This window comes from Danaus plexippus, chromosome 11 (genome assembly GCF_018135715.1).
Source record: "Danaus plexippus chromosome 11, MEX_DaPlex, whole genome shotgun sequence".
Classification (NCBI taxonomy): domain Eukaryota; kingdom Metazoa; phylum Arthropoda; class Insecta; order Lepidoptera; family Nymphalidae; genus Danaus; species Danaus plexippus.
The window spans coordinates 2307360-2321477 of record NC_083544.1 but is presented as its reverse complement, the minus strand read 5'-3'; the positions used below and the strand labels follow the sequence as shown (position 1 = coordinate 2321477).

At 29.5% G+C, this 14118-nt stretch overlaps 3 protein-coding genes across 3 annotated transcripts in view; 2 read left to right on the top strand and 1 right to left on the bottom strand.

Moving 5' to 3' along the window:
* LOC116765734 (uncharacterized) overlaps positions 1-14118 on the bottom strand; it is a 62419-nt gene that overhangs the window by 20531 nt on the left and 27770 nt on the right. The window lies entirely within an intron of this gene.
* LOC116765836 (calcium uptake protein 1 homolog, mitochondrial-like) overlaps positions 1-14118 on the top strand; it is a 183946-nt gene that overhangs the window by 152233 nt on the left and 17595 nt on the right. The window lies entirely within an intron of this gene.
* On the top strand, positions 12229-13159 carry LOC133319054 (probable palmitoyltransferase ZDHHC24). Its single transcript, XM_061522025.1, has one exon. It carries the CDS (start codon positions 12261-12263, stop codon positions 13098-13100), a length of 840 nt encoding a protein of 279 aa, XP_061378009.1. The 5' UTR covers positions 12229-12260; the 3' UTR covers positions 13101-13159.

Below are 14118 nucleotides of genomic sequence, written 5' to 3'. Positions count from 1 at the left end.
TTAATGATAACTCAACACGACTGGTGTGATCGTATCGCCACCGGTTACTTGCGATCTTGAGTTTAACATCTTAATTGGACGCGATCGATATCTTGGCGATTGTTATACATATATTCACATGAACACTAATGAATGTATCCTTTGTGGTAACTGACTAACTGGATTGCATTTTAATTGTTATGAATTAGGTATGTTTTTGTGAAACATTTATCGATCTGTTTTGCGTTATTTTATTCCATCATTATTTATTTTCAAAAATTAAATAAAGTGAATGATGATATCGATCTGTATATCTAAGACTATGAAAAAAATATATAAATATATGTGTACTCTCATGTTCTAGAGCTTGATTTTGCAATGTAGTATTTGATTTTATTAAAAAAAAATAATGCAAATAATTTCGCTAATTTTGCTAGCTATGTTTGTGTACAAAATAAATCTCCTTTATTTATTGCCCTACAATATTGGTACAGAAATTAATATAACAAATATACGAACAGTCAGACTTAATACTCAAAATTTCAATGTGATGATGCATTCAAACGACAACAACATCAGTGACCTATTTTTCTGAGTTCAACATCAATTATGATCGTGATTGTTGCCTCACTAAGCAGCCATTATAATACAAATGGCATCAGTTAGCACCTTTCAAACAATCAACCGTAACTATTACTTCAGACTGTTTGTATTGCATGCCAAGTAGAGTATATGGCGAGTCCATAGAGAATTGCGAAACGAACGCGTTTTGGGAATAGAAGAGCGATAACCACGGTGTTTAAAACATTATGTATTATACTGTATGGTTGAATATTTCTGACAGATTCGAAGGAAAATATCTTCTCTATTTGTCTATTTAAGTTAGAGTACATTAGATCGTGTACACTCAAATTGAATTTAATATATTAAAGACTGCAATAAAATTCAAAACAAATACTTTCTAGTAAAATAAAGAAGTTTTAGCTATATTTAAATCAAATAAAACGTATAAGTGTTTCCGTGTTTGTCATTCTGATATTTTATAATTTTTTTTCTATGAAAGAATAACCAAACATCCTATATAATTATCCTAATAAATTATAAATAGGGCGTCTTGGATGAGTTCATGAGGATTTAAAAAAAAATCATGGGTATTTAAAAAAAAAAAGTTTATTTTTTTTTTACTTAATCTAACCCCAAACACATTTTTCGTCAGCTTGGTTGAAATTATTTTAGGTTTTTCTCGATCTATTCTATTTTTAAATGATGTATTTTTGTTATCTTGAACATTTCGTGTTCGTCAATGTATTGTCACCTCTGTGTGAATATATTGTATAACATTTTGTAGCGCCTCATCCACAGACTATAATATATATTTGAATGCCATTCTGTTGTCAATAAATAATTCTATCACGTTTCTGTGAGAACATTTTCAAGAAAACTGTTCTGTTTACATTAAAATCCCCTGCCATTCTAAGAAAAATGATTAATCTGCTAAATAGTATCATTTCAAAAGAAAAAAATATTGTGTGTTAAAATGCATTTTGCGATTAATAATAATTGTGATCAGAAAAAAAAATTGTCCTTTATATTATATTAGTTACCTTCGCTCATAGATACGTTTTGGTGTAAATATCCGAGCAAATATTAATTGAAAAGGAAGGGAACGATGTCTTTAATAGGAACTGTTATATGATTCAAAATTCAATACTATAATAGTTCTTCACAAAGTGTAGAAAGATTGAAGTCAATCAATCCGAGAATTATTGTCAAAAACTAAAATGTTTTGACAAAATTGTGTTCTAACAATCATCTTCTGCATCTTCCGCTGCCGAAACAAAAGCAGTACTTTTTGTAATGTGTATTTAAAATTAATTATGTTAAATTCTGTTACGATAGGCACTAATCGTTTATTTACAATATATTATTATAACATCTGGGCGGTCAAAATGCTCAAAATTGGTCAAAGTTCCCATTGATAGAATGTTATATATATATATATATATATATATATATATATATATAACATTATTATATAATTCAGTTATCATATATTAGAATAATCATCAAAGAGTCATGGTCCAAAGTGATTGGAGAATCACACGTTAGATCCATTGTATGACATGTATTGTCATCCGACATATAATTGACCTTCGGGTCAAATTTCAAGGGTCAAGCTATTTGAACTTCTTTTGGGTCTGGGTCATTTGTTATATAAATGTAAAGATCGTGATATAAAATATATTCTAACATCTTTATGAGAATAAAATATAATATATAGTATTTATGTAAGTATAATATATAGTATATATGTAAGTATATACTATATATTAAGATATTAATTACATATATGAATTATAATTAGTCGACATATCATGAAAGTATCACAGTAAAATAATATTGTTTTTCATATCTTAGAATGTGTTAAATGTTCTTCATTCGATTGTCTAACAACATAATAGATAGTAATTTTTATTGATAAATATTTAATCAACCTTCTTTCATCTGTACTTGGCTGTTCAGTCCAAATCAATTGACACACATTAGGTAATTAAATTAAATAAGCCTATGTAATATTCTTTGTCTTATGATGTTTGAGCTTAAAGTAACATCGTGATTAATTTGCTTGTGTTTCATTATTTCCCGGCTAATATTATTAACGGTTTAACTGAAATACATTACGAAACTACCTGCTATTGAAGCTTTCGAGAAACGCGGATGAAGTTGCGGTTAATAGCTAGTATATATTTACGTATTAATGTGCGTATGATTATATGTAACGTAAAGGTAGCAATTCATATGAAGGCGAGCTGCGAATGTCTCTAACCGGTTAAATATGGGTACAATATAACGAGGTCACCCATGGCTCACTATAGCCTTGCTGCGTTTTGATCACATTAGAAGATACGATAAGTCGACATTTAATTAGCAATATTTTTCATAATAACATTAATTTTGTATTAGTAGAAGTATTTTAAGTACTACTTGACATTTTATATCCTCCATAACATGCACCTATATATAAAGGTGAAGAATTTCATATGTCTTTAATTATATTATTAACATATAAAATAATAAGTAGCATATACAACCTAAAATATATATTAAACCGATATTTGTTTCACGATTCATTATTATTATTATTACAAACGAAGAATATAGAAATGATTGAAATAATGAACAAAGTAACACCCTGTATAACCTACGGACGTTGTTTGAAATATAGAGATGAAAAATTAAAAGAGGGATATAAGTTAAGATTAGCCCATTTTCAAAGCATTGTCGTGTAACTAGAGAAAATATTTATGTAAAGAAGATGTTGAAAATATTAGATATTCATTTATTATTGTACTTATTTGCTTGTGATTGAAATCGGTAAATTGAAAGATCTTGAGCAGGTTACAAGCAGCTAATGGTATCGGGAAACAAACTGAGGTCGACACCTTTCATTACCATTAGATAAACATGTCAGATTGAGAGTATTCATAATAAATTTAAACCTTCGCACTCACAAAATAAAGTTTATTTTTACTTATTTTAAAAATTTTATGTCAACCTGTCTTACTTATTGGGAATAAATGTAGAGCCAGTAAACCAGTAAAAGGCAATATACTACTAATATATTGAGAGAACCTTTTTTCAGTTTTTTTTTTTATTCTGTTTCGTATAAATTTAGTATGTAAGGAAAACAACTTAGACCTTTTTTCCCTTTTAGGTTAGGACCCTAAATCTAGATGAAGAAGTGGTCTAAGTTGGAATTCAGAAATTATAGAATGAAAAATTCATCGGTGTGACCAGGAATCGAGCCCGCCACATCCGGAACATCGAATTCCAGTTGCTTTGCCAATTGAGCTATCGTGTCCTATCTTGCGTTCATGAAATTTTCATTCTAAATTTCCTATTTTAAATATTAGCCACAACGTTACTTGGACGTTAAAAAGCAGCATAAATTTAAAATATTATACGTGCTTTCTTCATTACTAAATCCCACAAATACCTACTGCTTGATGAAATCTAGGCAAATTAATGGTGTTATTCCGTTTACTGTAAAGAGACATCAGGAAACGTACCTATATTTTAAAAGATAACCTCTCTTTTAGACGAGTAATTTAAAAATAAAACTAAACTAATTTAATAAGCAATGATTTTTTATAACAAACATTATTTTTTCCAAAAAGAGTCAACACTCAAAATGCTTATCATTCTATTAAATGAATATATTATAAAGATTGTTATGCCGTCAAACAACAGTTTATAAACACATACATATATATATATATATATATATATATGTTGTTTTTTGTTACATATATCAGTAAATAATAAAGCGTAATATAAAAGAGGTGTGGTCCCGGCCTCGAGTCGTTTATGTTTCCTTAACATGGTCGACTTATTTCTTTATAGCAATTCGTAATCCATCAGCAATGCATTCGATTGCCAGCGATTAAACTTAGGTTCAACATAGAATAGTGACCACGTCACTGACTCATAGAGCCGTGATCTAAATTAGTTTTTTCTTATATGATCACAAATTTATGGATACTGTGTTCTTAAATATACGATATTAATACGTAATTATAATTTTTTCTTTACAATTTAACACTAGAATTGACATTAAATTCTACACAACAGCTTCAATGAAAAAACTTATACGAAATTTCTAGAGTTATATCAAATCACAGATTCTTTTACTATAAGGAGTTATTTAAAAAATATGCACGGATAGACCCTATTGTATAGGGTAAGATGTTTTTTAGGACTGAAGTAGCATTAAATTGAGATTAAATAGATAATTAAAAGACAGCCTTTAATAAGTCTATACAATTAGATAATACTTTGATTTAAAAAACTATACAAACATAGCTCTGTTGTAAACTATATCCTTATAATAAAATCATTCCGGACGGAGTCTTGTATTTTGGAGTGAATTACAACTTCCTTCACATCTCATGTTTTCCTTGATTTTATAAAAAAAATATCTGGCATCATTCGCAGAAAGGTTGAGTTTGGTTCGTTGAGTTTGCGAAGTGATTTTCAATGCTACTTCATTTTATGTATTAATTAACTGTTATTTATTTATTTGATAAATTGTTAATAAACATTTTAGTGTAAAATGACGAAAGAATTAACAAAAATATATACTAGAAATCTTAGAAAACAACTAAGAATAAAATTCACATTACCTCTCTCGCATTAATATTTTTGTTTGCCTGATATAACATTTTTAATTTAAAATTATAAATAAATTTCTGAGTAAATATTCTCGGTCGTAGATAATTGTTATTTACAGAGACATCGCAACGATGTAGACAAAAAAACGGACAGATCGTGTTGGGTCGCAGCATCTCTAGTCGACCAGAAAAACTATTACATACAGAAATCATTTATTTTTCGAAATATCAAAAAACTTCCACTGTTCAGACACTCATTTTCTATATTTATATACATGCTTATATTCTTTTTTCAATTCAAAGTCAATAAATTCATATACCTACATACATTCAATTCAAAAAAATAAATTTCTTAATACTATACAACAAAATGTTCTTCAGCAATGTCAAATATAACATTAACGGGGAATTAAAATTCGATTTTATTGCACAATCTCAGTCAACCAATTAACGTTCATACGAGGATTTTGATTTTGAAAAGCAAATTTCAAAGACGCCATCGCGGTCTCTGACACGATGAGTTTTTATAATATTTTTTTTTAACACCGTCAATGTCTTCCATAGCGCAATCAAATTTTTTGTGAAAACCATTTAAGGTTTTGGGCTTTAGGTCGGACGAATATAATTCTGATAATGCAATAATGTTGGATATTGTAATGATACTCTGATATCAGACACTATTCATTTTGATTCAACTTTGATCATAGAATCCCGGGTTACGACTTAAAGCAGAAGTGATCAGAGATCACAAAATCCAGTCTATTGCTGTGCGTATCCTTGCTTTAATACCGAATCTCTTTAACTGACGTGAAAGTATATGATTGAATATTGGTTACTTAAATTTACAAAAAAAAAAGAAATTGTTTAAGACAACTTCCGTCTCATAGTTTTTACAAGTGCTATGTAAGAAGATCAAAGCAAATAATGACAGTAGTTTGTTGTAACGAGAAGAAATCATGACCGTTATTGTAGTGTGAGTTTAGGCTTGAGACTCATAAGACGAGAGAGTTTTTATCTCTCCGCACTTTCACTCCCTTTTACCTACAAGGACAACCACTTTCTAAATACCATTGTTATGGCTTAATCTGGCCGTTGGTTCATAGAACTTAATCCAATGAAAACTGTCAAAGGTGTTATTAAAAACAATCCTTTTACAAACAGTCTGTCGCTCATCCATGATCAGCCGGTCTCGCACGTTGTTAATCATAAGAATTTTGTTCATATTATAATGATAGGAACTTCTTAATTTGTCAAAAAAATAAAAATGATCATCAAAATTGCTACAAATTTTAAAAGATCGTAATACTATAATAACCTTCTTTAAAAGACTTCAATATAGACTTGTCATAGGGAATAGTTTAATTTGAATAGATTTTTCTTATATTCATATGAAAATATCTTGTTAGTTATATGCATAAAATATTGTGCAAGCGGCGCGTTCGTATTCCGTGTGACTTCATTAATATTTATGTGTTACGTTCTAAAAACTTGTGTATTTAAAAAGGAGGAAGGATTCGTTTTATTATAATACATTCAAGTTTTAAAGGAAATATATTTTTGTTTTATAAATAATTAAGTCATTATAAATAAGAATGACCAATCTCAAAATCCAACTGCATTACAAATGGAGAGATAATACTAACCTTTGCAGCAGGTAAGATAGATTAGATTTACAATTACCTGTTACTGACTCAACACTCAGAATGATCAGAACCGAGTTTACTACATAATTATGGTCAACCTTTCGCTCTTACGTAACATGTTGCGATCGATCTAATTTTCTCTTTTCTTTGAACCGCTGACCTGCGTTTGCGCATTCGCAGTAATAACAAGACATTACTATGTACTTGTTACTCAATACCCTTGCCATTTTTGCGTCATATTTACTGTAACAATTAATATATTGAAGATATTTTGATCAGTATTCCATACAAAGTGGATTCTCGAGTTTCTTTTACATAAAATTTATGCTTGATATAGCAATTAAAGCGCTTCAGTTCCACTCCGAATGTATTGAGTTATCTGTATCAGTGGGTCACTTTCATGTTTAAATTTAATGTCAATTAGAGAATGTCTTCTTCTAATTAAAAAAAATCGTAAATTTAATTTAAATATCAAGATGGCACAGTTATGTAAACTGATCTTTACATTTTGAATTGGTTACGATGTTTACAAATATGTTTCTAGTTAAACTGGGTCACTATTATTTTGTAATGCATTTGCTTCAATAGAACATATTGAAAATGGCAAAGGTTTAAAAGATATCAGCCATACCAGCACGTAAAATATAACATTGTTTTTTATTACGCAGTAAACAAGAAACATTTCAAAATTGTTTTTTTTTATATTTTTGATTGTTTATAAATATTTTTTTAAAGAAATTATTTTATCATAAAACTATCTTTCATGACATTTGTAACCACAACTTTCCTAATAATTAGTTAATGAATACTTGTCTTCCGACGACCATCTTTAAAACATAAATCTGTCATTAACTTAGAACAGATAATGTTTTACAGTTAATTTAACTTATTAATGATCAATCTTTTGTTTTTATATACATTCGATAGTTCGGTTGGTAAAAAAAATATGTAAAGAGTAAATTTTTCCTATGTATTTAAATATTTGGGAAAGCCAATTTGGACATGGACATTGACAGAAGTAGATTAAATGAAACTAGTATTATTCGGATTTACTACGCGGATTTTATTATTTAAAAACTACATAATCCCGACGTTTCGGTTACTTTGCAGCAACCGTGATCACGGGCATTCACACCTCGTCTGCCCGTGATCACGGTTGCTGCAAAGTAACCGATTTAAATGAATACTCGCGAAAATCTTAGATCTCATTATGTGAAGAAGTAGATTATATATGATAGTTACCGAAAGTCATAAAGTACATTCAAATTTTTAATATAATTAATTTTATAATAAATAGTTACAAAACGTTACATTTCCACGTTTACCAACATCAAAATTGGTTATTATAATTTTCACTTCTAAACACCTATGATTTTTTTATTAGGGGTAATATTCCATAGAGTATTATACCACTTTTACATAAAATAAATCTAAAAAGAATTTAAAAAAAAATTCTGTCATATTAGAACATTGGAAATAAAATTAAATATAAATAATTGTTCATTAATGTAATGTTTTCTAAATAAATAGTTATAAAACGAGTTAAGTGACCGTCATAGTTATGGTACTTTAAACTGATTTTATTTATAATATTATTACAAAGTATTCTTCTCTTGCATATTCCCATAGAAAATAAATAAGTCAACAGCAAAAATCAGTCAATTTATGTCATAGATTCTAATCCTATAATTTATTCGAAAACAATTTTTTTTAATACTTCAATAAATCTTTCATATTATATACTTAAATATTTATATACATATATAATGAAAAAAATACTACAAAATATTATCTTTATAATAACATAATCCAAAACCACAGATAATATATTAAATTCAAATAATAGACGCGAACACCTAATGCATAAATTAAATCTAAAGAATCCGTGACTTTAATATCACTAAAAAAAATTCATGCACAAAAAACAATAAACCTATTCCAAATTTATTAATCATCCTATAGCATTTAGTTTCACAGCTATGAATGTCGAATAAAACTATATTGACAGTATAGCAAATGTAGTATTAATCGAGAAAATGTATAGGTCACGGGGGGCGCGGCCGTGAGGCGATATCAATTCTTGCATCGATACCATCCAATCGATACCATCTAATCGATAATATCCAATCGATTCGTTACAGTCGAATGCTAATTGATAACCCACAAACAACCTAGTTAGGTAATAAAATGCATGTTTAACTATGAATAGCAGTCCAATATGGCGAATTAAATTATTTGAATTAGCTACGCCTTTGATATAAATGTTAAGTAAGAATTGAAGATGTCAAGACGTAACCCACGTCTGTTCTGTATTGTTTATTAATATGTATATTAAAATAGACGCAATATCATTATAAAAAATAAAATTTTCATAAAGGCTAGTTGAATGAATTTATTCAACCGTTAAATCGGTATATGTCCGTTTTATAATTCTAAACCGATAAACGTTTCTGAACGGAAATTATATCGGTTTTTCCGGCCTCGCCCTCAAAGTAACACGCTTATATAACTTAATAGAGAAATTTAACAATTAATATCTATATAATCGTATGGAATTAATGCCATTACAAATAAATTGCCTCTGTAATGCCCTAGTCAAACATGATTCTACACCATATAATTAATAAAGAAAGTGGTTTACGTAAAAGTTTATAGAACTGGGTAATTTACGATCTTTAATATTTATGCGATGTAAAGTTACAACTTTATTATAGGTATATAATACTAAATCATTATTAATAGTTTTCTACATCAACAAAACGAATGACGTCTTAGAAATAGATTAACCCAATCATAATATTATGATGGACAAACAAAGCGTCTCCTTATATGGAATTTATTTAAAAATAACGATGTCAACTTTTATTACTTTAATTTTGATAAAAAACTAATGTTTCCATCTGATATAAAAAGTCCGTAAAACATCACGTACAATTGCGAAGGGATTTCAAAGTTGAGTGAAGATCTTTATTCACTGTTGCTGAACGATAACGATTGAACGCATCGTTGGATGTGTCCTTATACGATCGAATTATGAAATAGAACAGAATTACTACAACACTACCCGTACTATAAGTTTGCACTACCGTATTCCATGATCGCGTTAAGGATATAGGATCGAAAAAAGCGCATAATACACTAAGAAAAAATTTCATTACATTACATAGACATAAAATTTCTGCATTTTTTACGCAATTAAGAAACATTTAGAAACATTTTTGTTTTTGTGTTTATAGGATTTTTGAGAAATATACAATATTAGTACAATAATTATGTTACCTAAAGCTATATCTCAGGAAAAATTATGGTGTTAACTTTCACCTAACCTTTTACAATTCTCAGTATTGTATAATGAACTTAAAAGGCGTATAAATATTATACTTTCTTTTCGTTATGCAACATCTGTAATACGCGTTACAAAATAATATATATATACAAAAAATTCAAATGCGTAAATTATAGGTCAAATCAACAATACGTGTGGGTTATTGCGTGTTTGTGAATATAAAGTTCCGATTCCTTGCGTTTCCGTTCCTGTTTCCGTAACAAACAAAACTAACGGAATATACACGTAATACATTCGACACGAAAAACAAAACATCCTTTTTATTAAGCATGAATGTTTTATGACATCTAGAAGTCTGTGTACAAGTAAATAATTTTTATTTCCATTTAATGAATGCCAAATCACGAGTTACTATTAATTTTTACGTCCGACGCCATGATTGCAACATAAAATATAATGTTTACAAACAAAAACACATTTCTCACGATCCTAAAATAAAGAGGTTTTTTTTCGGTTTGATTATATGTTAAACTATATATTGCGCAGACTTTGAAACTTGTTTACTCCAAAGCAATGAATGTGCAATCAAGATTATGGTATATTTTTTTTACATTCTCCCTTATTAAATATATTAGAATTTATTATAAGCGTTTTTAGTACAGACTTCTTTGTTATATTAGTTTATCTTTAAAAAGCATCAAATTATTATATAGACTTAGAATTAAGATTTTTTTTTAAAGATTTCAATGTAATATTTATAAAAAAACCTTAACCTCCTTTGATACTTTGTATGTCGAGCTTGAACTAACATCATTTTTATCTGATGACTTAACAAGCGGTCATTTTAATCGTAATCTAAAAAAAAAATTGTCGACATTTCCATTATTACATATCATATAAGGAGAACAGATTAGATATGCTAATTTGATGGATTATTATAAAAATTTCAACATATAACTACTTAATAAAAATAACTCTGAACTGCCTCGAGCTTTATCAACGACCTGATCATACAAGGAGCGACAACATACCTATCATATACATAAATAAGCTTGAAAGTCTAATCTAATTCACTTTTACTTTAAGCCGACTAACATTTAGTAATATCCCACTTTCACCTCGTAAGGCTCTAACAAGGATTGTCGTAATGACAGCCACAGTTCATTTATATGTAAATATAAAACTAACGTCCGCATTCTCACTGTTATCTTTCGTTATAATTAACATAAGAATGACAAAGCTGTGTGGCTAATGATTGTGGGTAGTTATAGTTGAGCATTAGAAATACATTTCATATAAAATGATTTGTATTCAATGTTTATATATATCAATTTCGTAATACAACGGCTAAGCTAAGCATCCACATCGGCCTTGGCTGTATAGACAGAAGCTATAACGCTGTTTAAAAAGTATGAATATACATTCAAGACCTACAATTTTGTATCATTATTGCCAATAACTGGCATAAATAACTTTATTGTGTTGCCAACGCGATGTCTATTAAGCTATCATATAATAATGGAAGTATTCATTTCATCTCTCTATTGTAACATATGACATTAAAGTTATGCAAAAATTTGTTACGATAGGAATGCTTCCTCGTCTATATTAAGTTACCGACTCTGTGACTGATTGAAGACATATAGATCATAAACTTAGATAAATTACTCATACTAGCAAACTTTTACTTTTTACGCAGTTTGAGAAAAGAGACTACAAAAATATGAGTAGAAAAAGATATTTAAACATTGTGACAGAATTCTTGTTCAACAAGCTAAACCATTTTACAGTTATACAAGAAGCATGTAATATAATACGTATGCTCTTAAGCAACGGTGGAAATACAATCCATTAGCAGTAGGAGCGGTGACAGGCTAGCTGTCGCTCGATTAAATGCCAATATCGTGCGCAGGCGCATATTATATGTATATTACGTATGATAGATAGACGGGTATTGATACAAAGATAATGAGATATCCTTGTTATTTTCATATTATATGCTTGTTTACTTTAAGATTCATCAGCATTCATTGTTGAATAAATTTTGAACGTGCCATCAGTTATGAATTTAACGAAACTCTTTAGTTTCTAACCTCTTTATTCGTTAACCTAAACCATACTGTCACTTTTTTATGTGTCATTGATAAACTTCACCTTTAATAGTTACCACAAATTGTTAAAATGTTTCTGCTGAGAGGTTTGAGGAAATTTAAGTGGATTATCGAAAAAAGTATGTGCTATACATTAGTATTCGTTATAACTCCCTATTTTTTTATCTTCGAGATGGTCGTTGTGAGACCCATTATAGTGACGACGTACGAATTCAGTACAATGAAGCACGCATTCCATATATTATTATCTATGTTTTTCTTCATTAATATCGTTGGCAATATGATTTTGGGCATCTTTACTGACACGACCATAAAAATGAGAGCTCGGTCGCATAATTGCGAGGAGTTCTGCGAATCTTGCCAAATGTATCGACCAGCGAAGGCCTGGCATTGTAAAAAATGCAACGCATGCATTCTCAAGCGCGACCATCACTGCTTCTTTTTTTCACGCTGCATTGGATTACGGAACCAGCGATACTATGTCACGTACCTTACATACATATTCATATCAATGGTGTATTCGACTTACTTCAATTTTTATTACGTTGTGTCTAAATACGATGAATATGAGATATATGTATCAGTTTGCCGAATCGTAAATCCATTTCTACGTTATTTGATACCAGAGCCGATGGGTATGAAGGATTTGTACGTTTTCTTTCTGTTTCTCAATGTCGGTCTTGTTATATGGTCTGGAGGACTGTTTGTTTTTCACACCAGAAATGTGTTAAGAGGTGAAACATCCCACGAATACAAGGAAAATACAAGGAGTACTTTTAGGAACAATTTGTCGGCGATGAAGAGGAATTTTATCAATGTGTTTGGAGAAAAGTGGTATATCGCCTTAGTGTGGCCGCTGGCAAATAGCCCTTTACCAGAAACTACTGAAGATCGAGGAGATGAGTATTGAAATAAGTGAAAAATAAAACATTGTATATTTTGTTTTTAAATACATTATTAACATATGAATCCGTAGTCTTACTTATAAATAGCTTTGGTCAAACGTAGTCGTTAGTGTATAACGGTTGCATAACTTGGGACTTGCACCATCAGTACCATAGACAACCAACGATGGGGCACACGCACACGTAATAATTTTACGACCGTATCAACCGACAGCAAAAAAAACTTATATCACTCAAAAATATTAAATTTTTGCCTAGGGCCTAGCAGTAAAACTTTAAACATGTCCAATGTTTTTCCCTCATAATCTCAACTTTATACATATGTACAGGAAGAAATTCAAGTTACGAAAAACTGTAGAACATATTTTCACTATAATGAAATGTAACGTAACTTCAACAAAAAGGAACAGGAAACCTCAAATATATACGACATCATTTATACAATTTTAAATTTTTCACAGTCATTTATAAGCAGATAAACATACATTTTTGAGCGTTCAAATAGATACCAATAATTTTTCTTTTTTGGTACTCGTTGTCCCTCGAATTTTTAAGGTTTTATTCTATTACGTTTGGATACATGCGCACGCGCCGACAACCGTTACATCACGTACTTTGGAGGCGGGCGGCATACTAGAATATACTTAGTCTCGCCATTTTTGATATCGGAATTCCAAACGATCGTCACAACTGCTTATTTTGTGAACGGAACCACTAATAACTGTCTTATAGTTGTGATGTAATTTTTAAATTTATCAAAATTTAACGGAACATTGATCATGGAGTACAAGCTTTGACAACTAACATTTGGTGGATTTGATGGACACTTACTTGAATATGTTATATTCAATATAAAAAATCGCGAAACAGATTAGTAACCAAACTTGATTAAACAACTGATAATCATAAAATAACTCTACCAAATACACGTATATTTTGTACAACTGTATACGTTGTAACTGAAGTTACCTTGTTCTTTCTGAGTAATTACTTAAAGTGGTAATGATAATGTAATGTTTACAA

Bases quoted from the DNA above. Each gene is read 5' to 3' on its own strand.
- LOC133319054 (XM_061522025.1), top strand. From the start codon at position 12,261: ATGTTTCTGCTGAGAGGTTTGAGGAAATTTAAGTGGATTATCGAAAAA.